The sequence below is a fragment of the Eupeodes corollae genome, chromosome 3, assembly GCF_945859685.1.
Source record: "Eupeodes corollae chromosome 3, idEupCoro1.1, whole genome shotgun sequence".
NCBI classification, from domain to species: domain Eukaryota; kingdom Metazoa; phylum Arthropoda; class Insecta; order Diptera; family Syrphidae; genus Eupeodes; species Eupeodes corollae.
This window is the reverse complement of record NC_079149.1, coordinates 68,531,199-68,557,135: the sequence shown is the minus strand read 5'-3', so window position 1 is coordinate 68,557,135 and position 25,937 is coordinate 68,531,199. Positions and strand designations below refer to the sequence as shown.

The 25,937-nt window shown below is 33.1% G+C and overlaps 1 protein-coding gene across 7 annotated transcripts; it reads left to right on the top strand.

Moving 5' to 3' along the window:
* Window positions 1-354: 354 nt before the first annotated feature.
* On the top strand, window positions 355-23,307 carry LOC129949097 (aspartyl/asparaginyl beta-hydroxylase). 7 transcript variants are annotated; one of them, XM_056060340.1, is made up of 13 exons: window positions 357-575; window positions 6,699-6,758; window positions 6,914-7,105; window positions 7,170-7,744; window positions 7,805-7,964; window positions 13,214-13,291; window positions 13,773-13,868; window positions 14,061-14,756; window positions 20,631-20,725; window positions 21,539-21,779; window positions 21,844-21,949; window positions 22,034-22,240; window positions 22,309-22,539. In XM_056060340.1, the coding sequence occupies exons 1-13, from the start codon at window positions 524-526 to the stop codon at window positions 22,364-22,366; spliced, it is 2,616 nt and encodes an 871-aa protein (XP_055916315.1). In that variant the 5' UTR covers window positions 357-523; the 3' UTR covers window positions 22,367-22,539. The 7 variants fall into 7 exon arrangements, with proteins under 7 accessions (XP_055916319.1, XP_055916317.1, XP_055916315.1 ...); XM_056060338.1 differs by adding an exon at window positions 22,824-23,307 and having other exon boundaries at window positions 362-575; window positions 22,034-22,753; XM_056060342.1 differs by lacking the exon at window positions 22,309-22,539 and having other exon boundaries at window positions 356-575; window positions 22,017-22,206.
* The last annotated feature ends 2,630 nt before the right edge of the window (window positions 23,308-25,937 follow it).

Genomic DNA, 25,937 nt, shown 5'->3' with positions numbered 1-25,937 from the left:
GTGAACTTTGAAAATTAAATTTAAAGAAGAAATAATATTAAAGCGATGTAAAATTGAGATAATTATTATTAATTGGCACATATCTCTTAAATGAAAAATCTGCAAAGGAAAATTGAGCTAAATTTATAGTTATTTCAAAAATGCAACAAATCTCGTTTTCAGTTAAAAACCAGATATTAATGTTAATGCAATGCGATTTCTGTAAAAATCTATTGACAAATCTGACTGTGTAACTGTAGTAGCAAAGTCTAGTACTTCGCCGGCTCTATTCGAATATTTTTACTCAAACGGATTGACGTTAAAAACGTCAAAAAATACTTACAGCAACAACAATTGTCAAAAGTGCACCATTCAAAACATCGGAATTTCAGAAAGAAAGTGTCGTTCGGTTTTGGCTGGCGGGTTTTCTGCACCCCGGCCCGGAAATAAGTTTATTTTTAATTTTTCCAATTGAAATGAGAAAAATTTGAAACCAAACAAAAAAAATCAATTTCTTTCTTCATAAATTGTTAATCTAGTGAAAATGTCGGGCGACGTACAACCGCGTAAGCGAAAGGATAAAAAAAGGAAACGAGGTAAAACATTCATAAAACTCAACTTAATATTTTAATTATTGTATTTTTGTTTTGTATTGAAATAATCAAATTAAATACTAGATTTTATAGTTTAAGAAAGTTAATAACGTAGAGCGCGTTCCATGCTTTTGGTAACTTACAAAATATTCATACATATATAGAAGCAAACTAAAAAATTAAATATTATATAAAATATGAGCAGAGCAGAGCAGAAGACTGAATAGGGGGAAGAACAAAAGACGGAACAACATCTTTATATTCTAGTCTAAGAAATTATTCTTTTTTTTATTATTATTATTTATAGAAAGGAAACGTTTTCGGCTCAAATTTATTTAAAGAACTTTTTTCTTCTCAACCACACGACCAATGGCTCTTTCCTGTGAGCAGAGAATTTCTCGTATACTTTGTTGTCATCGCGTGTACGCCTTGGCCGTTGCTCCCTTTACTTTGTACATTGAAATTGCGATTCTGTTGGGTTTTGATGATTTGACTATTTTTGGCCTACAGAATGATATTTCAAAAAATTTGTAGTAATAACTTAATCTATGATTGAAAACGTGTTTCTTTGTTGGTATATGCGGTTTATCAAGTTTTAAAAACAAACGTTTTGTATGGTCTGAATAAAAGATGTATGTACGATTGGAAGATCTTCCAATATTGGCAGATTTTTCCCAAAACATTTTTAGCTAATTTTCTATCAACCAAGTAAACGTCCGATGTAGGCAAATATTCTATGAAAAAACTGTCTGGCTTCTTGCAATCGTTTCTTTTTTCAAATAATCGGAGAACTGTCCAATTGGATATTGGAAAATGTTCTTTTCAAACAATATCATCTAATTTTTAATTTGTAGAAAGCTCTTAAGCAGGAAACAACAAAAAACGTTTACAGGATTTTAAAAGAATTTGAAAACTACGATGATCGAAAGAAATGAAAAGTCAACGTTTAGAAAAATAACGAAAAAAGCAGTTATACAAAATTAAGGTTGAAAAGGATGGACGCATGGACAATTTCTTTTTATTACTTTTTTATATTTTATATTTTTAAAAAAATGTTTTTTCACGACCTGTTGTTTTCACTTCTAAAATAAATGCTCATATTCTCTGTCATTTGTCCAGAAGACTATTTTTCAATTAGTTCCAATTTTATTATTTTCTAAAGCCTTCCAACCGTATAAACTGACAATTATTAGTTGGAAGATACGAAATTGTCTGCAATTTTCAGCCGATTTTTTCAAAAAAAAAAACTGTCTAATATTTACATAAAATCAACCAACCTTATAAACGTAAAATTTTAACTGGTCTTGTGGCAAGTTTCTAGTTTTTGATTGGCAAGAAATTATCTTCTAATTAAGACAAATTTATTTGAAAAAAAAATCTTCCTAACTACCAAGTCAACTCTACTTATGCTAATAAGACAGTTGATCATTATTTTTCATTCAACTGAAAGCAGAAGTTTATTACTCTATTACTTTTACTTATTACTATAAGTAAAAGGGTTCCTTGTCAAATGGGAAACGAAATAAGTAAATAAGCTTTGTAGACAATAATGTTTCTGGCAGTTTTCGTACGGTGAGTTTAAAAAACTAACAAGTTACCTTAGTCAAAATGAATTCCTCTTTGTTTTCTGAACTTGCCCAATGGAATTGGAAGATTTTCGACAGTTTGGCCGATAGTGAAACATCTTCCAATCGTGTATACTTATCTTATGAATAAATTAAATATTAAGTTTGCGTTTAATTTTATAAAAATGACCGGATTAATATTCCAAAAATCCCTTCAACCGTATACCCGTACTTTTAGAAATGCCCATCAGTTCATATCCCCTTGAGTGCGCGATCAATATAAACAAAATATGACAGTTCCGGATTGAATTTTGACTACGTAGCCACTGGCTTTATGAATGCGCCCATTACTAAGTGCAAACCTTTCATACACACGAATCTATTCATTATAAAATTCAAATAGAAACAGATCTTTCTAATTTATCTTGCGTAGTATCAAAACTTGGCAATACCAACAAAACCATAAGACAAATTTTAAAAATCAGAGATTAGTAATTGTCAACTCATGCAATTAAAATACACAGTTCCAGTGATTCAAACACTTCGAAACGAGCTCAGGGTCGACATTAAATAAATCCTATGTAGGTGGGCTTTTCAAATTATATAAAATATCTTCACCCCTCGAACAAGATACTTCCACAATCCTACTGAAAATCGGAGATATTAATGTGTCCATACCATTATGTAAAACAAATTAAACACAAACCAAATAAACTATTTTCCTTTGCATATCCAGATGTATCCAGATGTGACCAATAGGCAAGAACATTAGCTATATAAGGAACTGAAAAAATCAAACTTAGGTGACTTTTAAATAAATTTCCAGATGATCAAAAGTTTTTTCAAATCAAAATTTCAGATAATTTTGATTTTACTTTCCTTCTTTTGGAGAAGGATGAATAATCAACTGCACGTGGCATTGAACAATATTTAAAAACAAAAGAGAGAGAGTTCACTTAAGTCTTACCATAAGATTATTCTTTTTCGTTTGCATTGTGTACACACACAAAAAACTTCTTTGTCATAAGCATTCAAAAAACGCAACTAAGTACTTTTGTATGACATGTTTTCTACGATGTCCACTTTCTACATTGTTTCGATTTAAATCCGTTAGTCGTTGTCTAGAGATCAAAAGTCTAAAATTAATAATCTGGCACAATGCCAGTTGCTTTAATGCCGAAAAGTTCATTGTAGATTTGGAAATGCCGGGCGCTGCTTATATTATTTATGCTTACGTATGTAGTTTTGGTCTTTCGAATAATTTATTAAAAAAGAAACTACTTTGATAAAGAGTTAATTAATTAGTTTGAATTTAATGTATTTAACTTAGTGCAAAGGCCTAATCACTGATAAAGCATCGTTTCTTATTGATCACCGAAATGAAGCATCAGTTAACGCGGTTAGTAGAAAGACGGGGGTGCAGTGTACATTTTGTGCGGAATATTTTGAAATATTTGAAATCGTAGAAATCAATGTTAAGCCTAAAATATTCTTTTATTTATTAACTTCCTTAAAGTGGTGCTAGTAGTACCCGTGGGATGATGGTTAGTGCGTTGGACTGTCATGCAAGAGGTCTTGTGCCACCTAAATTTAAAAAAATTAATTTTCGCGGGTACTGCCTCTTGCGAGGAATTAACAAATCCTTCAAGAGTAATTCTTGCCATGAAAAAGTGCTTTCTCAAAACTAGCCGTTCGGATTCGGCCTAAAATTGTAGGTCCCTTCTATTCCTGACAACAGTACTCGCACAAAGGAATGGTTGAGAGTTGTTAGTCACTAGGCCCTAGTTCACAACGGACTGTTGCGCCACCCCATTTGATTTGAAAGTGGTGCTAAAGACCTGCGTGGACTTGGGCCTCACCAAACAAACTTCTACTTCTAGCTCGGTCCCCAGTTAGGTGAGGTCACTTTTCTCTTGTGCGCGCCCGCGGGAGGTCAAACTGACTTCCATGTAGACATAGGGAAAGCTATAATGCTTGTCTATAGTCTGGAAGGAAGAAGCGCTTACTTGCACCTTCCCGTGGTGGCTCCTGGGAACAAGTTAGAGAAATCATTGTAGTTTGTGCAATTAATAATAATTGAAAAAGGCATGGCGTAGAACTGCACTCAGGAAATTCTCAACTTGTTAGCAAACGCAAGAAGCTAATAGTTATCTTCCTTCCTAAAATTAAAAATCTTAAGATCGATGGTAACGAGGGACCGTCGTCCTGTCTCATGGGTTCGAGGTAGACTTACTGATAAAAATTATAAAAAATCCATGAAAATCAGTAAATATACAATCTATCTTCCCTAGATGGTACCACATCAAAGACCTAAATTAACACACCATTGAAGATATGGTACCACGGGATATGTTTCAGCCCCATGAACATATATGGGATGGCCTCCTTGTGAGAGTATCTTGGTGGCTGTGGTTTATCCTATATGCATAGGGTATTGGTTTCTTCAACCCTAGAAAAATCAATATTTAGATGGACAAACCCAAGACCAAAGGTTAACAAATTGGTACATTTGTTAAGTCTTGGTAGCTTAGAAAGAGCAACTCACTCGAAACATTTCGCCAAAGAAGAGAGGGTAAATCTTGTGAAATATTTTAAAAAATTTCAAAAACTAAGCGACAAAGCAATGCAAAGGGCCACCAAGCTTAAAAGCTTGCCAACAAATAAGGGCTTATAGCCAGGTGTTGTTGTTGCGAGTAATTATCCTAAACTGTGCGCGCCAGCGGTCTTTTACTGTGCTGTCTTTTGGTTTCCATGCACCGTCCTCTCAGTAATAGGACTTTTATCCTTTTGGCTAAATCGACGTCGCTGTACAGCACGTACAGGTCGTAATTCCATCTTCTCCTCGACTCACCTTCTATACATACAGGAGAGCAGATTACGCGAAGAACTTTTCTCTCAAAACGACCAATGGTGCTTTTATCCGCTTTTGTCATAGTCAATGCTTCTAAACTACGACGCAGGACGGGTCGCTCGAAAGAGAGCTTTACTATTCAATTGTTTTCTTAGCCCAAGAAAACAGCGATTTGCAAGAGTAATTCTTCGTTTGATCTCAGCGCTGGTGTTGTTTTCTGTGTTCACCGCGGAGCCTAGGTAGTAAAAGTCCTTAACTAGCTCAAAGTTACGTCTGTCATTGGTGACGTTTTGATCGAAACGTCGGTTTTGTAGGTCCTTCCTTGATGACAGCAGAAACTCTGTTTTGCATCGTTAACACCGCTAAACATCTGCCTTAATACTCGCTAAGCCCCATTGGCATCAGGCTGGTTTCTTCCGATTATGTCAACGTCATCAGCATATGCCAGTAATAGGACATCATTTTAAAAGAGTATGGACTTGGGAGTTCTGCACTATTTTTTTAAGAGCCTTTCTTGTTTAAAGCCTTTTTTGACATCTAAAGGTTCTGTTAAGTTGTTTCCAACCTTTATGGAGCAGCGTGAAGTCTCCATGGTCATCTTGCACAAACAGACGAGTTTGGCAGGGATGAAAAAACTAGACTTTGCCCAATACAGCTCGTTTCTTTAGATTCTGTCATATGCGGCCTTGAAATCGATAAAGAGATAGTGGGTTTCGATTTGATGTTCTTGGGATTTCAAATTTGAACATTTGATCGATCGCCTTCCTGGGCTAAAACGGCACTGAAAAATAACTATCATGTTGTTGACGGTAGGCTTTAGACGTTCACATATTACGGCAGAGAAGATTTTTTAAGCGCTATTAAGTAGACTGATTTCTCAATAGTTCGTGCAGTTTAAAGGGTCTTGTTTTTTCAGTATTGGGCAAACATACTGAGGTTCCATTTATCGGGCTCTAAATCATCTCCAGCTGCTTTGAAGTGCTCGGCACTTTTATATTTATATATTTTTTGACTGCATTTTGTTCATACTTTTAAAAATAATAATTATCATTTTTGGCATAACATGTTTCTGTAAATGCGTTTTTGTTGGGATAACGATGTATAGAAATTTCATACCATTATGGCGAATATCCTTTGCGAAATCATCTCTCATTTTGTGTATACGTTTTTTGAGTTATATGTATATAAAAGAAAAGATGCAAAGTATGTGTGTTTTTAAAATATTTTGCTTTTAATCAAAAGTCCGTCCATTTTCCCGATCAGTAACGCGGTTAAGAGGAGCTAACATTTTTGCTAGATGATGTCCAGGATTATTTATTTTTTTTTTTCATTATTTGCAACCAAATGTTTTTTAAACTTTTTTTTATATTTGTGCGGAAGATCCTTGTCGTCCGCGGGTCTGTGTATGACAGTGGAGCTCACGTAAAGTGTTTTTGTTTATCCGATTTCGTGATTCTGAAAACCTAAAACTCGCGTGACTAGTTTCTCACTAAAATTCCCATCGATTTGTTCGCTTTCATTATTTTTCTTCGCTAGGGACTCAATTCTAGTTAGCCAATGAACTGGAAATGATGACTCATTCGTGCATTACCATCTTAATAACCAAACTAGTTAATGTAAAACATAAAAAAGAAGCAAATGTATAAATAAAAATAATAATAAAAATAATACATTGTTGATTGTGTGTAATTTTTTATTTAATTTAAATAGATTCATTGGATCGCAGGTCCGACGGTGATTTCGTATTTGCCCGTAAACATAGCTTACAAGGTAGTTAGTTCCTCAAACCCAATCACAAATAATATTGAAAATTTATGTTTTTCTGATTGTTAACTAAATGCAAATGTGTCGTACTAACAAATGTATCAAATTGCCTTTTCCAAATTGTTTAGTTCTTTTTTTAAATAAAACTAATACTTCCTCAGATGATGAACCCCGAGAACAACATCAAGGAGTTCATGGCTCCAAAATGGGAAATGAAGATGTGCATTTGCATGTACAGGGAGAGCATGAAACCGGAGGTCATTGGTGTGCTAAACTATTTTTCTTTTCCCTTTTGGCAATACTTTTGGGTTTGATTGGATTGATTATACTTGAAAACCGAGGACTTGCTGATTGTAAGTATATGCGCGCACACATTGTTTTAAAATAGTTCTCTTATTAAATGTATGAACTTTGAAGTGGATACTCCGTTGTCAGAATCAAGGTTCTCAAACTACTTTGATGGATGGGTTGATGAACATCGGGAAGCTCACGATGAGCATGACGCTGTAACTGCCTCAATTGAAGAGCATGAGCATGGAGATGAACCTTTTGAAGAAGAAGAGGATCATTCGGAAATAGACGAAGCAGAAGATGATGAAGATGAAAAAGGTCATGATGATGAAGATGAAGATGACGGTGAAGAAAACGAAGAAGAAGACGTAGATACTGAAGAAAATGAAGATGAAAATGAGAATGAAGAAACTGAAGAAGTAGAAGCTGAAACAGCCGAAGAGCCCGATGAAACCCGGGAAGATGAAGACAATGACGAAGAAAATCAAGAAGACGAAGAAGTAGAAGAGACAAGAGAAGACGAGGACGAAGAAGCTGATGAAGAAACCAACGAAAATGATGACAATAAAGATGACGAAGATGAAGACGACGAAGAAACTACTGAAGATATAGAATCACCACAAATTCGTACTCAAACAGCTTCAAGCGCACAAAGTAAAACCACTGAAGAAGATGATGATAATGACGAACCTTTCGAAGAGGTACAATTTCAAAAGTCATAAATTCAATAAAATGTAAAGACCAATTTGTATTCTTTTCAGGAGGAAGATGATGGTACTTTTGAATCATTAGAATCAGTTGTAGTTGATAACGACGCAGAGGAACTTTTGATTCTGCAGGAAAAGGCACGACAACAACAAGCTTCTCAAAAAAAAGCAGAGCCTGAAAATGAAGAGGAAACACCATCTTATTCTTCATCACGTGAGTAAATTATATTAAACATTTTCTGCTTAAAGTAAAAACTTATCATAAAAGAGTAAATCTTTGTAGTTCAGTTGTGATTATAATTTATTTTGAGTTTAGATAGTTTCTAACAAACGAACGGATTAGAGCCGTTGTGAAATGCAAAAAAACTTATTTGCTGTACACATATTTTTGTCAGATTCGTTATTCAAAAAAGTGCAATATATTTTAATTTTTGTTTGGGGGTTTGACAAAAAAAGATAATTTCGATTCGTCTACAACTCATTGGTCTTTCTTATACAACCATCTTCAATCATATACATATCTATTGACATTAAGTGAACCTTCCAACTTCCCATATTTCTTACTTCTCTTTGGATCTTTCAATCAAAAATGTTAACATCCCACAACATTTCGGAGTCCTTAAAATATATATCCATGATCTTTAGATAGATGTATGTATGTGCATTTGTACTTACACCCGTACGTACTTTCTAGATACCTCATTTTATCGGCCATAGCTTAAGAACTAGAAGATGTATTGACTTCAAATAAATTTAAAAAAATCAGTGGGTGCTTTTTTTAATATAGCAATGTAATAAAAGTGAAACTATTTTTTTACCTCAAATAACCAATAACTCTAGAATACAATTTTTGTGTTACACATTATGACGTCATATAGAAGAGAAAAAATTAGCAGACAGTTGTTTTTTTTTTTTTAATTACAAAAATTTCACCTCGACAAAAAATTAGATTGCATCCAAATAATTGTATTGATCAGTGAAAAATGTTTTTGAAATTAAGTACAATTTAAAAAAAAAAAAACAAACTACAAGAAATACTACGTAGGCTCAGACCACATAATGTGACGTAAGGCAAATTTCTAGTATCTAAATGGCCCGCCGCCAAAGAATTGGGCAAGCTGAGGCGACATAAGGGACTTGAATGTCAAAAAATAGCCTTCCCATTATAGCAACTTCATTGGAAAGTTGACTGGAAAGTTATTAAAGAAAAATCTCCCCAACTATCAAGTCAAGTCCATTTATGTCAAAATAACAATTGATCATATTTTTTCTTTCAAGTGAAAGCTGAACTTTGTTACTCGGTAGTTTATATACTGCACTATTGGATTTAAAGCTTTGTGTTTAAAAGTTCCTTGTCATACTGGGAAAGGAACAACTTTTTTTTACAATGCCAAACACAACTTTATGGATTTGTAACTTATATAAGGTAGTACCCGTAGCGAAATGGTTAGTACGTTGGACTGTCAAGCAAAGGTTCTTGGATTCAATCCATGCCTGTGCTACCTAACTTTTTCATGGGTACTGCCTCTTGCGAGGAATTGACACATTCTCCAAGAGTAATTCTTGTCATTAAAAAGCGCTTTCTCAAATTAGCCTTTCGGATTCGACATATAAACTGAAGGTCCCCTCCATTCCTGACAACATTACTCGCACACAGGAATGGTTGAGAGTTGTAAGTCACTATGCCCTGGTTCTTCATGGACTGTTGCTCCACCTAATTCATTTATTTTTAACTTATATAAGGCAATTTTCTAGTATCTGATTTGCCAGCTGTCAAAAAATGAAAGTAAAAGTAAGTGAAATTTAATTTCAAATTTTAACCTTTCAATGAAGGCAAATTTATTACAAAGTTGACTTAAAAGGTGTTAAGAAATATCTTTCAAGTCATGTATACTTGTGTCGAAATATCAGCTAGTGAAATTTTTTCTTTTAACTAAGCTTAACTTCTCAACTAAGATTTGCTCACTGTTCGCAATATATGTATTTCCTAAAGAGGGTAAAGCCAACGAACTTTTAATTTTAAACATGATAATATTTATAAGTTTTTTAAATTAAAACAGGCAAATGATCTAAGCTCCACTTAAGTGTTTTTAGCTGTTTATTCCTTTTGATAAATCTTTAAAAACAAGATAGTTATGATATGACCCTTTGTCATTAAGTTTAATTCGTGAGTTTTTGAAGAAGTTTAATACACTTAAGCAGGGGATGATTCGTCTTGTTTATCAATGTCTTTTATTTATCAGATAATAGGCATAAATGATTTTGTTAAAATGTCTTAAGTTGTTTAAAAAAACTTAAGATATTTTACCATAAAACTTGTCTCACATTTAAATTTCTTATATCAAACAAAAAATAAAAAAAAACACAAAAACGTTTTAAGCAACCTAAGAACATTTTTAGTAATACTTAGTAAATGGAAAACTTTAAAAGTTGTTTTTTATTTAAAGCACTTGAATAAAAAAAAACATCAATAAATGTAAATACTTCACTTATCAAAATTAAATGTTACTATATTATCTTTATATATTATAAAACTAGCTAGTTTACCCGGCTTCACCCGGGAGGTATTCAACTATTTTATGTAAAAAAATGACGATGAAAAAACTACTATTTTCTTATATTGTACCTTTTTTATATGTTAATTTATATATTAAATCTGTACATATTTCTTTTACAGTTATAATTCTTCTTTGTAAACAATATTTTTTTGTTCTTCATGCAAAATAAAATTGTCCGTGGGTAAAACAGGATTTGTGATGTCAAGGCCTGCAACCTTCAGTGTCTGTCCCTGTGCCTTATTGATAGACATAGCAAAACAAAGCTTAATAGGAAATTGTGCTCGTTTAAATTCGAACGGGTATTCGTTAGTAATCATCGGTATCCTGAGAATGAAAACGACTTGACCTTGGGCTGAGCCGGAAATAATTTTAGCTTCAATCACGTTCCTCTGCATAGTTACTGTCCGTAATCTAGTACCATTGCATTATTTCGGTGCATTTAAATTACTCATAAGTATTATTGGAGTAACAATTTTCAAGTTCTGTTTATGCGGAAGAAGTCCTGATGTATTAAAAGAATTCAAAAATTTAATTGGAATATCAATAGCATTATCTGGATCAGTCAGATTATCAATAGAAAGATAAGTTTGTTGATGGGCCTAAAACATTGAAAGAATCATCCGTTTTTTCTGAAATTTGGGCGACTTGCAGGTAAACATTAGATATTAATTCGTCTTGTCCAGTGACGCTAGTTGCAAATGTTGGTTCTATTAGTACTTCACCATCGTTATTTAAAATATTTTCATTTCCTATATCCAAAAGAGTTCTTGAAAATTGTGCTGCATTATTATCACCACCCAAATGTACGCGCATATTTGTGGCCAATCTTTAAAGTTTGACAGAAGCCCACAGAAACGACGATTTTAGGCAAGCATTTATTTCATCACTTTTTGTACCTCTTGGCACAACCGGCAATGTTTGCTGAAAATCACCAGCGAACAGTATCGCAACATCTCCCATCGGATGTTCATCAGCTCTAAAATCTTTAAGTGTACGATTCGGAGCTTCAGGCCCACCTTTATTTACGATAGTCGAATGGACCCACACAATAAACGTCGTTACTTTAAGCACTTTATCTAGTGAGCTTTGTTTCCAGATACTAAAAAATGGACGTTCTTGGCTTTGCAAATTTAAAGGCAATTTAAAAGTTGCGTGAGCGGTTCTTCCATTCTATAGTAATGTTGCAGCAATCCCAGATGATGCTAATGCAAATTTTGCTTGCATTCAAAATTTAGCAAGAAAGGATTGATCAAGAACGTTTTTCCAGTCCCGCCAGGTTCATCAAGAAAGAACATTTTACTACTGTTCTGCATCACGTTTTCGATTATAGTGTTGTATGCAAGTCGCATGTTGTCGGTTAATCTTGAACGAAAATAATTGAAACTTGGTTGGCACGTTCCCGTTGTTTCTGAAAGATAATCCCTGTCCTGAAGAAATTGTCTGTCACGTTCTTCAATCCGTGTAGGAGATACCTTATCAAAGTCGGACAAAATTTTTCCTGATATTTTTAGAACTTGATTTTCAACCAATATTAATGCCTCATTCAAAATTTGTGACGTGATTTCTAATTACCGGTTGTTAAAATTATGCCTGCGTTGTTGCAATATGCCAGATGCCATATTTTCTTTGTGTTTATTCCATAATTCATTCAAATTTGATAAACATATGACAATAGATTATCATGGTTACAAAAAGTTCGCGTAAATGTGATGCAGAGTGGAGAAGAGCTGCTTCTTTTAAGGTATCGTCTCAATGTTTCTCATCTTCGAGAAGGCTGAGTGCCTGGCAGGCTCATTGAAAGTAGGATACTCAACGCTATTAACAATTTTTATTACGGTAGTAATAACATTCCGCGTTGCTTGTGTGAGCGGTAATAAACACGCTGACTATTTTGTAAGTGTACAGGTAGTTAAAAAACTGCCAAAAAACGTTCATAATGCAAAAATTTCGGTTCGTTAGGGTTGTTTGGTAAAAAAAATCCAGCTAAATGATGACTTGACCCTGAACATTAAATGGAGGCATACAATCTTCATTGGCACCGAATGACTCCATTCGGAAAGCAGAATTGTAAACACAAATCATATTAAGATAATGTTTAGATTCTCGATGAGAATGATTAAAGACTTTTTTTTTGGGTTCGGTCGATCAGCAATTCCTGCCAATAAAACTTTTCCTCCTGAACAGCAGAGAACTAGTGGTTCTTTATTTGAATGCAGGACAGAAATTGCACTTGGTATTCATATTTCCCATCGAAACGTGAGATCAGTGAGTGAGTGATAGATAACAAATTATTGACTTACATTATCGGACTTTATTTATGCCTAAAACCTGCTCCGTGATATCCTATCAAACCGTAACAAAGATTTCCTCCTTTGCTTGATTTCAGTTTTATATATATAGATTGTATATCATATAGAAAAAATTATTGAAAACCGTATGTTCATATCTTTCTTAATTTCCTTTAACCAAAGATTGCAAGTTAAAAATCCACTTTATGAAAAAATAGACTTAAGAACACAGATACATATCTAGTCCTCATTATACATATGTTATTATTTGTTTACTTTCATCGTTTTTTTATCTTTTTCTTTTGATATTAAAAACAATTTTTTCCGTAAGAGTAAGAATTAAATAAAAAAACATCCGGCCTCGACCTGGTCATAAAACCAGTCCCCTTTCGTATGGGTATATATTTTACTTAATAATTAAGAAAAGCTAGATGTAATGAAATCTTAGATTTTTTAGATAAATGTAGAATCATGCATTGGGAAAGTGCTGAGTCCCATAATATTTATAATAATTAACTTATAATAATTTATTTTGTAAAAGAAAGTGCAAATTGAGAAACTATAAACATAATACAATCAATTAATTTGCGTCCTTTTTTTCCACATGAATTTTGCAGTTGCGGTTAAAATTGGTGTGGGTGTGGCACTTGCGTTAGTTGCACGCCTTGTATTGATTAGGAAAAATCCAAATACAAGTGAGTTTTCCAAGTGTTTATTTTTGTATTAACTACACGCCAATTTTTGTTTAATTCAACTTCTGTTGCTAGTAAGCTTTATCGTTGTTTTATTATTTTAATTTTTTAATTAAATATCTTACGACTACATATTTAGTCTGCTTTTTATTTTATTGAATACAAAACAACAATAACGATGCTTATTCAAAATGCAAACCTTTAATTTAACTAAAATTTTTGTTTTAACGTACAGACATAATATCAATATAATATTATTGTTGTTTTTGTGTAGCACGCCAGAGCATGTTTGTTTAGATGTATAATATAATTTATCTTTCTAATTTGCACTTTCTTAGGTATAGAACATGTTAAATAATATTATTTTTGCAGTTTTATTTAACAAAATTTAAACGAAAAGCAACAATTTATTTGTTTTATGGTTGAAATATATGTTATATGTTAAATGTTTATTTTCGTGTTGCAATTTGGAATTCATAAAAAGATGAACCACCAGCAGAAGTATTAATGAAACGTCGTTTGACAATTGCTGCCCCTGAAGATACATTTACCGAGGACCATGATGAACTACTAGAATATGGTTAAAAACAAATCAATTCAAATTCAAACTATTTACGAAGTAATCATAATATCTTCAATGATTCATTTTTAAGATCATAATATCTTGCTAAACTTTTTCAATGTTAAATGTTACTTCGTAAATAACTGTTGTTTTATAAGCACTTAGTTCTTTTTCCTCAAACATATATTGTATATTTGCTATGGTAAACAGATGTAACCGAAGAAGATGGAGTAAATAACCTGGAACTGAGTGGCGAAGAGGAATATATCGAAGAAGAAATCGAAGAAGAAGAGGAAATTGAAGTCACAGATGAAGAGTATGAAGAAGAAAAAATTGAGGAACAACCAAAATACAAACCTCAAACATTTGAACAATTAAATTCCATGTATCGAAGGCAAAACGACTTGCTCCAATCAACTGAAATTCCCAGTGACACTACAAAGAAAGCTAGTCCACCAAAAACATTGTTAAACGAACCTAAAGCACCTACAATTCAAGACTACAGTCAACGCGAAGAACACCTTCCAGTGGCAGCAAACAGACCTTCACAGTCTCGTTTTGCGCAATATCGCAGAGAAAAAACCCCTCCGTCCGAGATTCCAATTAATTTACCACAATTAACATCGAATTTAACTTCTTCCGATAAAATCGAACGTGAAGAAGATAGTCACGCTTATTCTGCTGAACATGAAGAAGATGCAGAATATGACGAGGAAGAGTTATACGACGATGAAATGTTGGAGGAAGAAGAAGAAGAGGATGATATTGGAGATGACGAAGAAGATGAGGAGGACCTATCCGATGTTGATGATTCCGAGTTGATGAATAGACTGGAAGCTAAGTATGGACGATTGCCAGCGAAAGAATTCGAGAGTGACGAGGATGTTGAAGATCAATCGTGGACAAGTAAATTTCTTAAAATTAAAATTATTTTCCTATAATTTTTTTCTTCAAGGAAATGTATGGGGAGTGTAAAACTTTATGATTATTTTATATGACATTTAAACACATTTCTCTTTTTAAAAAGATACAATTATAATTTAAGCCATTTATCAGAATATTAATATTCAAAACAAAAACAACTCTATAATTTGACACCTCACAATAATCGGACACTTAATATTTAGTGCTAAGTTGCATATCCTTTCGATTTAATGGCTTCTTCGAGGCGTAAAAGTATTGAAGAAACAATTTGTTAGAATGGACACGTTATTAGGCATTCTCCTCAAAGGCCCGTCTTAAGGTCCTTAATTTATCTTAAGTTCTTTTGAGCAACTCGACGTCCTAGTTCATATGCTCGATGGTCTTAAAGTCTTAGTGCTTCTTCTTCCAATAGTTTCGTTGCTGAGTTCTTTATTTATGGCCTGTTTCAAGAAAATCGTTAAAGGTTCCGAAGATAACAAAAGGATTTTGGGTGATTAGATAATTAAAAAAATGATTCTCACCGTACGTCTCCAGCTTCTTTCCTCTTAGTTATCTGCTATCATTATGAATTGAAGCGTTTGGATGAAAAAGGGTGTAAATGACATTTGCAAAATTTTCGAGATATAAGAACTTAAAGTTCTTTGTTGAGAACCATTTTCGTATTCCAATCTATATAAAATTGAATAAACTAATAAAACAAGAAAAATGATAGCTTTTTAACAATGTTACTTTTATTTCATTACAGTAGCTTGGTATATTTAAAAAAAAAAAAAAAAAATTGTCCAGAATAAGAGCATTTCTTGCACCTTCTTGTCCAAAAAGCTTATTAGTATTTTGAATTTTTAAGAATACAAAGGGGTTGAGTAACAAAATTCATTTTTTGTTCTTTTTATTTTGAAAAATTGTTTTCTGTTCGCATGGTTCCGATAAAGATTTTTCATAAAACCAGTGGTGATCCCTTGGTATGAACATCATTTGTTCCTTTATTTTTTTTATTTTCTCAACAGAAAGCTGCTTTATCTATTTTTCCCGAACGAAAAAGTCTTGGTTTTTTGTCTTGAATTAATCGGATGTTTTTTTGCTATAACAGCTTCATTGAATAAAGCATCTTCCTCGTAGCATTCCTTATAAAAATAGGATCAATATTTGTTTATAATATTATTTGACGCTATCACGGAAATTGATTTTATCATTCCATATGTTTTTTGTAACATTTTTAAGGTTTAATTTAGCTGGAAGATTTTCTAATAATCGAAAGTGGTTCTCCATGTCAATTATAACGGTATTTTTTTTACTGGCTTTTTTTATTATATGTCGGTATTGATCAGCAGTGTAAATGGTTTCGTTTTTTCGTAACTCACTTTCGATTCTTCCAAAATCCCTGTCACTATCAAGATAAGTATCTCCAACTTCAGCAAATTTCAGATCAAAATATTCCGTCAAAAAAAAGACTTGGTATAGACACAATAAAAAGAAGTTTTTGTTTTGTCCAGGGCAAGAACCGGTCCATACAATCAAATGTTTCCTCTTTTTGGCAATTTCACATTCTTGGAAGGATGTATAGAGTGCACTCATTACCTCAGTGCTTCCTCTGTCTACAACATCTTCGGTCCAGGTTAACATATACGACATCTCCACATCGGAAGTAATGACATGGATTCCTAGATTATAAAACCACATCTGCCTCAAGTAAAATGCCTTAGAGGTGGTTAATTTTGGCAAGGGCATTGTTTGCTGGAGGCCAAATGTAATATATAAGACGTTAGGATCGGACCGAGCTTTTTCGCGGTCAATTTTTTGACTTTGGAATCGGGACTTATAGCTGTTTTGGTGTTTAGCTGAGTTTTTGCCAGAATCACAAATGCAACAAGTGTCACTTCTTGATAGGCGGAAAGACAGATTGAATTTCGTGTTGAAAATTTGTCAGTAAAAATGTTGGCTAAAAAAATATTGGACATCTTGTTCGGTGCATTTTTCAATGTAAAGGCTATATATGTAATTTAGATATATTGAACAAAGGTGAGACATAAAGTTTATTTGGGTTTTTGTTCCTTGAATAATGCGATTCTTCGGCTGGAAATTCGTTAATATGTTCCAAAATATAGTCGACTACATGATCGAATATTTTGTTTGGTCGGTTGAAATGCTGACCTATTTTATCCGCAGGTGGAGCGAACTCACAGATGTTCATTTTGATTTGAAGAACGTCAATTTTTTTCTTTCCAATTTGAAATAAGAAACACATAGCACTTTTGCAAACTCGTACAGAATTTGTGCCGACTGTAACATGGTATTCATATGCAAAGTTTCTTTGCTTAAGGGTATTCTTTTTAACTCGACTTGTTGATTTTCTTGTTATGCTTTTAAACATTAGCTTGATAAAAGTACCAATCTTTGCTCAAAATTTATTTTTTCGGAACAAGAATAACGACGAATTGTCACTTCTGCACAAGTTTTTTAAATTTTTTTTGCCACAGCTTACTAAAAGGATTACATATACTAGCGTAGATTGGACAGAAATTTAAGTTTTCGCAAGGCATCCTCATGTTTCGAAAAAAAAAAAACAAAAATCGAAAAAATGTCACTTACCCCTTCTTCATCCAAACGGTTCAATTATATTTTCGTTTTCAAGTTTTAAAAATATTTATTGGACTATGGAAGGGCTCTATTGCACAATTTTGTATTTCTTATTTGATTGGCTTTTGATTTTGAAACTAGAAAGAGTTGAAGATTTATTCTTTCTAGTTTCAAAATTCTGTTTTAAGTATGTTCATTTTCAGGAATATCAATAACTACTATTAACATATCTTGGGTTTTTATTTTAATTTTTTAGTTCTCTCAAATTTTTTTTTAAAGTATGGTTTGGTAAAATAAATTAATAAAGCACTCATAAAAATATTTCATAGAACATTTTTATCGAAAAACTATACAAACAAAAAATTTTGCGTTTCGAAGAGTTCTAAACTGTTTTCAATTTTATTTTAGCGATTTCAAAATAATTATAAAATCCATTTTTTTAATCTAGCTATAATTTTATATTTAATCCTATAGTTCTGATTGTTTGGTGATTCGTTTATGATGCCGAGCACCGAACGCCATATAGAAATTAAGAACACTGCACAATTAGTAATGAGTAAACTCTCGGAACAAGTTTTTTTTAAAAGAAAGCTTAAATCTAGGATTTTTTAAACTTCAATTTGGGAATAAAATAATTTGTAATCATATTGTAACAATGTTGATTTCGTCTTCTCTCAACTTTTCGTTGCTAAACACCATTTCTTGAGGGTGTATTGAGTCTTGTTCCATCCATTTTTTTTTCATATAGACTGCTTTCTGGAATATCTTCGAGTTCTTCCAGATTATTTAAGAAGTGTTTGCCTAAGAATTACTTTTTAGTGTGGCATAGTGCTGAGCAGTGGCATTCAAGTGGGAAGTGAAAAATATTTTCCTGTTCTTCCTCATCACTGCGTCCTTTACAACTGTCATCGATGGTAAGCCGCATTTTCTTCTTATGATATGTTATGCTAAAAAGCAGTCGTTAAGATTGTTTGTCCATTATTTTCTGGCCGTGGCACTGGTCTCAAGGAATTTCCATTTTTCAATTGGTTTCTTGGAGTTGTTTGTCCATTATTTTCTGGCCGTGGCACTGGTCTCAAGAAATTTCCATCTTTCAATTGATTTCTTAGAGTATTTTGTTACCAATGATGTTGAACGTTCAAAAGACTTGACCGTCAACCCGGAGATCTCTTTTAAACCCTTTATCGAAAGGATAGGTAGATCCTGGTAGATGCGTTTATCGATTATCAACGGTAGCGAAAAAACAACTTTCTTTAATTTGACCTTACTTGAATGGCTTTCGAATAAAGACCTACAAAGCGAGCGAAATACAACGACGAGATTTGTTAAAAGTAAAAAGACAGCGATTTCCCTTAAGGGTTATACAATAAGTGTCCAAAAGATTTTATTTCGCTAACAGGTATTTATACAAAAATTCATGTAATTTCGAAAGAGAGATTACGTTACATTTTCATTTAAAGTTTTAAGGCAAATTTATAAATATAAAAAAGATGGCGATTGGTATAATTTGAGTGCCAGATTTGAATTTAAAAAGTAAATTTTGACAGTTACAGAATTTGAATTTAAATCCAAGATATTTAAGAATTATTTACAACATTTAAAAATAAAAGTTAATGATGATTAGCAGTAATATTTTATGCTTCAACAGATGTGTTTATATTTAGAGAGTTGAGCCTATACTGGATTAGTTCAGTGTTGTACCTCTCCTCGCTAAATCATCAACTCTCGGTTCCATGTACAGAGTGTAATAATATGCTGTGAGCTAAGAACTATAAGTTATTGGCGACAATAATATTATAAGCAGAGATAGCGCCATCATTAAGATCTTTTTCGCAGCTAATGTAGAGCTTAAAAGCTGCTTCGATCACGAAGTTAAAGAAGTTAGTAAAATTGAGTGCCTCAGAAAAAAAACCTTCTTCCACATCATCTGGTTTCCCATCGTCAGCGTATTTGGATATTATCGACTCATTTATATGTGAACATTGTCCACAAATTCTTTCCTAACGGGAAAGATAGTATATAAAGATGTCATGTAGTCTGTGCTGTGTCTGTGTACATTGTCTCTTTTGTACTTCTGTAGAATCTCCGTGTGTACAATGTGGCTGATTTTCCATTAACTGGTCTGGCTCAACAGTAGCGCCTTGTTTGTCGGAGTTGCCTGTACATAATAGGTCCATACGTAAAAGAAGAAGTATGGCTTCCATTCATTAGGAGTGGTCCTCATTGCTCCCGTAATACCATTCTCTGTACAATTGTGAGGGTTTTTAAATTGTTTTCCAACGCATTCCACCATACCATGTTACCATAAGTGAGCTCTGGTCTCAAAATTTTAGTGTACATCCACATTATGATTATAGGACTCGATCCTCAGTTTCCGCGGAAGTTCCTATTGCATAAGTAGAATGCTGTCTAGGAATGGTTGAAAGTTGGAGTCACTAGGAACTTGTTCTCAACGGACTGTTGCGCCACCTAATTTTTACATTTTTTTTTAATTAGCTTGATCTGAGTGGGTTTCCGCCTGTACTAGGGATTATTTAAATGGGGATTCTCATATTTTTAAAGCGTTCTAGCTGCGTTTTAAGGGGGTTATATATGTATATAAATATTATCTCATTTAGCATATTTTTAATTTACTAATGCAAATATAAAATACTAGCGGCCCGTCCCGGCTTCGCACGGGTAGACATAAATAGGTACAGATCTTTAAGTTATAACCATGCTAATTAAAACGACCATGAATCACTAAATTAGAAAATATTTATTTGTCCTATCATCAATACTCTTCACATCGTATGCTATGAAAGACATTTTAGGGCTCATTTTACACCTTCGGTTGGTTTTAATAGGAATTTCTGAAGATTTGTATAGTAATCTAGTCCTTAATATAGCCTATGTTACTCAGTGCTATTCCAGCTTTCTCTAAAAAAGAATTATTAAAATCGGTCCAGTACTTTTTGAGTTTATTCGTTACATACAAAAATACAAATATTTCCTCTTTATAATATTAGTGTGTATAATATTAGTGTGCCAAAAAAAATTATCAGGGGAGAGTATATGTATGGATTCATATTGAGAAACTAGTCTATCACGGTCCAACAACTTGAGGGTAAAAACTAGAGATTCTTACTTTTCACGTTTAAAATTTAATACAAAAAAGTTTCAAAGTACATTTCTGCAAAATTCAAATTATAGTCATCTTAGCGAAGCTGAAAATACATTCTTTTTAAATATTTTTGTTAAAATTGTTTATAAATTTTATATGAACAAATTTGTTTTTAGAAATCAAACCACGTAGTGGAGGTCCGCAAGTAATGGATGATGATGATGAATTCGAAGAGGAACTAAAAAAAGCAAACGAAGAAATGCTTCGAGAGGTATGCATATTTGAATTATGTTTTAATGTAATAGAGAATAAGGAGCCAGTGATAGCTTTTATTGAAGTTCATCAATGAATTTATTTGTTACATAATTTAAGCAGTTAAAAATTGAACACAATCATTATTTTTTAATATTTTCCTTAATAAACATACGTTTCAAAACTTTTCAGTTAGTTTTTCATCTAAATCATTTAATTAGAACGATGATTTTGATGTTATAATAATTTCAATGATGACCTTCAAGGAAAGTTTGAACTGGTTCCATTTTTATTATAATTCGTTATTTATCTATTTTTTATCTATTTGTTAAATTTTTTTAGTTCGGATACCAATAGATAGTTATCATCTCTGTCATAGTAGCTTATTTGCTCTTATTTTTTGTGCATAATATAAGTTTTTTATTTCTTTTAATTAACCTAATTTCTTTAACTAAATTAAGAAAAAGAATTGCATTTTGTTTTATATTAAAACCTACAAAATCAACAACACTTATAATGTATTTGATTTTGCTTAATTTAATTTTCCGATAAGATTCCTAAGTTGAGAAAACCCACCCACAAAATGTCTCAATGAATCCTATCGAAGACTTAAATTTGCATGTATTCTAGTATTAAGTATTACACATTTTTAGAATAATGAAAATAACACCTTACGTGACAATTTAATTATCTATATTTTTTCTATTTTTATTTACTTAAACAATGCTCATAACATATCGCTTTCCCCAAAAAAAATCAAAATAATATCGTGCTCCCGCTTGATACATGTGTGTCTTTTGTTTGTGTTTTATATGCTGTGCTCATGATGTAGAATCTTAATTCAGCGCTAACCCTATTTGAATCCTTGTCACGAATATACCCCGACAAACCTGAAGCATTTCTTGGAAAAGCCAAAATCCTCGATAGACAATCAGAAATTCATCGCAGTAATTCAAAATTGATCGAAGCGCTGGAGGCATATAAAAGATATTTAGCCTTTGAGGAAGATATTACCGATGATAAAGAGTTTACAGAAATCGCTAAACGATGTGTGGATCGAATGCGGTTTATAGGTAAGACCAGTCCTCTTTAGGATTTTTTTCACATCTTACAAAACCTTATCCCCTATCGTTGCAGGTCTTCATTTACAAGCTTTACCGATCCATGAAATGCTTATTGACCGATTTCCCAATGAAGTCTCGCATCGAAATCAATTGGCAGTGACATATCTAATGCTGAATCGGTGAGTTAAGCTGTAACAGTGTACCATGTCCACCGATCTACCTCACAGTATTGATAATAGTATCCAGCCAGCGTAATTACAAAGTCTTTCAGATGCCAAGATAGCACTAGAAGAAAATTTAGCGCGATGGCCAGATGATGGATTTGCAATGGTTCACTATGGATTTGTTCTTAAAAATCTCAACGAAAATCTTCATCTTGCTGTTGAATACTTGCAGCGAGGTATAGATTCCCAAAAAGAAGGTACCCAAGACGGAAGATTTTACTTTAATCTGGGAGATAGCCTACAAAGGTTGGGTCGAGTAGAAGAAGCACGTAAAGTTTATAGGCGAGGAGCAGCTTCAAAACTTTTCCTTTCAGAATATCAAAGATCGCTGTACAATGTGGATTTGCTAAGAGCTCAGCCATTTTGGTCTAAAAAAGAAACTGGTTATGAAAACTTTCTTAACCAACTTGAAAAGAACTGGCTGTTGATTCGAGATGAAGGACTAAGGGCATTAAATGCGAAAGGAGCTTTTGAAAAGGAATCTGAAAACCTTCGAGATTCAGGGGACTGGCTACAACTCGAACTCTTTGCCAGAGGACAAAGACGTTCAAAAAACTGTTTGGAAGCACCTGTAACTTGTGGCATTATTGAAATGTTTCCAGCAGCTCGGTTTTGTAAACGAGGTCAAGTTAAGTTTAGTGTTATGCATCCTGGAACACACATATGGCCTCACTGCGGGCCAACAAACTGTCGGCTTAGAGCACATTTAGGACTTAAAGTGCCACCAGGGACCCTGCTAAGAGTCGCTAAAGAAAAAAGGTTAGTTTTTTCATTAAAATTTTTCATAATAAAATATAAAAACCTAAATATGTATATAAAATATTTGCAGAACGTGGAAAGAAGGTAAATTTCTTATATTTGATGACAGCTTTGAACATGAAGTCTGGCATAATGGCACCAGTCCACGCCTTGTTTTAATCGTCGATATCTGGCATCCAGATTTAACAGAGCAACAACGCCAAAGTTTATCACCTATCTAGGGATCCCAAAGATAACAATGATTCTTTAAAAGCATAAAGAAAGTATTTTTTCCACGCATCCCCTTTTACAAAAATCCTTAAGAGTTCCTAGATTTGTATTCAATATAATGTATATCTGTTTGCTATTTTTGTTAGAAGCTATTCATTGTTTTATTATCTTTATGTTCTTTGAAACAAATTATAAAAATTGATGTTTTTTATCTCACAAAAAGGAAAAAAAATAAAATATCGATCAACTGTGACTTAAGTTAAAAATATTTACGAATGTTACTTATATTGTCGTATGAATTTACAATAAAAATAAAATTCATTATATTTTTTCTATAAATCTAATTATTTTTGGTATTTTTCATTCTTTTTTGTTTAATGAGGTTGAATTAGAACTTATATCGTAAGTAAAGTTAGTTCTTTAACAGTTGAATATTCAAATCTTAATATCGTAGTTAAAGGTTATAACAAATATATTTATAACACAACCAGGGCCGGACAAAGCATATGTGCAAATGCACAGGGCGCACAATTCTGGGGGCGCATTACCAGGAGAAAGAAAATGTAATCTGATCTTGCGCAAACAAATATGTACTACTACTATTTGCCATTTTTTTAACCACAAACATTCGTAAAATAATCTTAAAAAAAAACTTTCATCTCAACTGTCCTAAGTTATCTCTTGCGCACTAACTAACATCACATTCATTGTTGCATTCAATGAAAATTTAACTCAAGATATCGCAGAACTAAAAATCCCACCTACCTAATTTCCAAATATTTTTTTTATTGCTCACTGGATCAGAGAGTGTTAAAATTAAAGAGGGATCATTCTATGTGGTGTCGTAACATTCATGCGCAGGATACTTTTGATGTATATCCAGTCTGATGCAGAATACAGATTGTTTCAATTGTTTTTTTCACTTTGTTGGTTAAGTAAGATTAAATAAATAGCTATCAGTTGTTAACAGAAGTGACGTATTTTGTGACAAGACAAGACCGAAATGTGAATGACTCAGTTGTCGAAGTAGTCGAAACCAAAATTATGATAACGGTTCGAATATGAAAGCAAAAGAAGCGGGTGTTCAGAATCGAATTCGAACCCTGGAACTAAGAGCATTTTTCATTCCATGTTGCGAGCATTCCTTAAAATTAGTGGTTAATGATGCTGCTCGGTGCTCATTATATGCAGTCAAATTTTTCGATACAATTAAATGTTTGTATAACTTTTTTTTTCAAGTTCCGTAACGTGGTGGGGTATTTATAAGAAAAAAAAATCCAAGTCTTACTTTAAATCGCCTTTCTGAGACTAGAAGGGAGAGCAGGTTAGAAGTATTGAGGCCTTTAAAAACAAATTAAGAAGAAACACATGAAGCCCCTATAGAAATAGAAAATCAAGAGGCAAAAAATATTGCAGAATCGTTAGGATATAAAATTTTTGATTTTAATGCCTGCAAATTTGGTTTAATGTCTTAGAACGGAGAAAAAACTGTATGCTGATGAATGTTCTGAAACTTTATTAAACCTAAAACAAAGATTTAAAGTACATTTTTTTAGAATAAAGCCATTAAATCATTTACAGAAAGGTTTGTACAGCTTGATACATATAACAATAATTTGTCATTAATTTGCAGAATGTGATAACATTAGGTAGTTTTAAAGATTTAGGTGGAGAAAAAAGGTGTCAAGAGTTAACCATAATATCGCCGCTTGTTACACCACAAAGATCAAGTTTAGAAGTGTAAAATTTTATTTTTAGTTCAAACCTTGAAGATTTTGCTCTGAAATTAGGAATTGCTCTCCAAATCCATATTACAATCCCGGTCACGGTAGCTTCAGGAGAACGTAGTTTTTCTAAACTTAAAATTATTAAAAATAATCTAAGGAAAACCATGACTCAAGAGAGTTTGGTAGGCTTATCTATTATGTCAATTGAAAAGGAATTATTAAATTCTTTAGACTTTGATGATCTCATTTCTGAATTTGCAAATGTAAGGCCAGAAAAGTAAGTTTCCAAGTTTAAACATTTCCCCTCTGCTCATTTCTTCGCTGCGTTTTAGTTTATAGTTTAGACCTACTGGGGATAACTCAATAAAAAAACGCATTGAAAGTCTACCTCCTGGGTTATGTAGGACAGGCCTATGCGTGTGTATCAGTTTATGTGTGAAAATATAAAAAAGGGGCGCTTTATACAAATCTTGCACAGGGCGCAGGTTTGGCTCGGGCTGGCCTTGAAGAAAGCACCACATAATATGCATTCAGTCAAAGAGATACGAATATTTATACGATGTAATTCATCATGTATCATTGAGACGATATGAGAAAATGGGATACGAATTAAAAGCAATTATCGATGCACATTTTTTTATTACTACCCTTATTAGAGGGAAGGAAGAGGAGAGAGAGTTTAAAAAGAGGTGTCGGTGCACATTGGTTTTGAATTCCTGAATATTGCAATGACTAGGAAGAGCGTGGTAAGGCATTCCACATTCGCGTAGTACGGCTAAAGAACGAATCTCTGTATTTGACAGTACGGCCGAAGTTGGACTCGAGGGAGGGTATGCTAATGAGCATTCCTAGAAGCGCGAGTATTACGGTTGAACTGTTTAAGGAGAGCATAAGCAGTTAAAATAACGGTAAAAAGGGTCAGAAAAGAGACCTTACGACAATGTTCAAGCGAAGTAAATGAACTTATGATGATATTATCATCTATCAATTTAAATGATCTATGTATGTTCAATATTATCCAAGAGGCTTAAGTAAGTTGCAGGAGCACCAGTCCAGAGATGGGAGTTATACTCAAGCCTTGGACGTATATAGGTCTTGTAGATAACAGCCAGATGAGAAGAGGTGAAATATTTCTTGCATCGCCTAAGGAAACTCAAACTTCTTGCGGCATTTTTGACGACATCGCGTATGTGATCGTTCCACAAGAGGTGTACTTGAATGTCTGCATATCACAGAGAGTTTAAAAT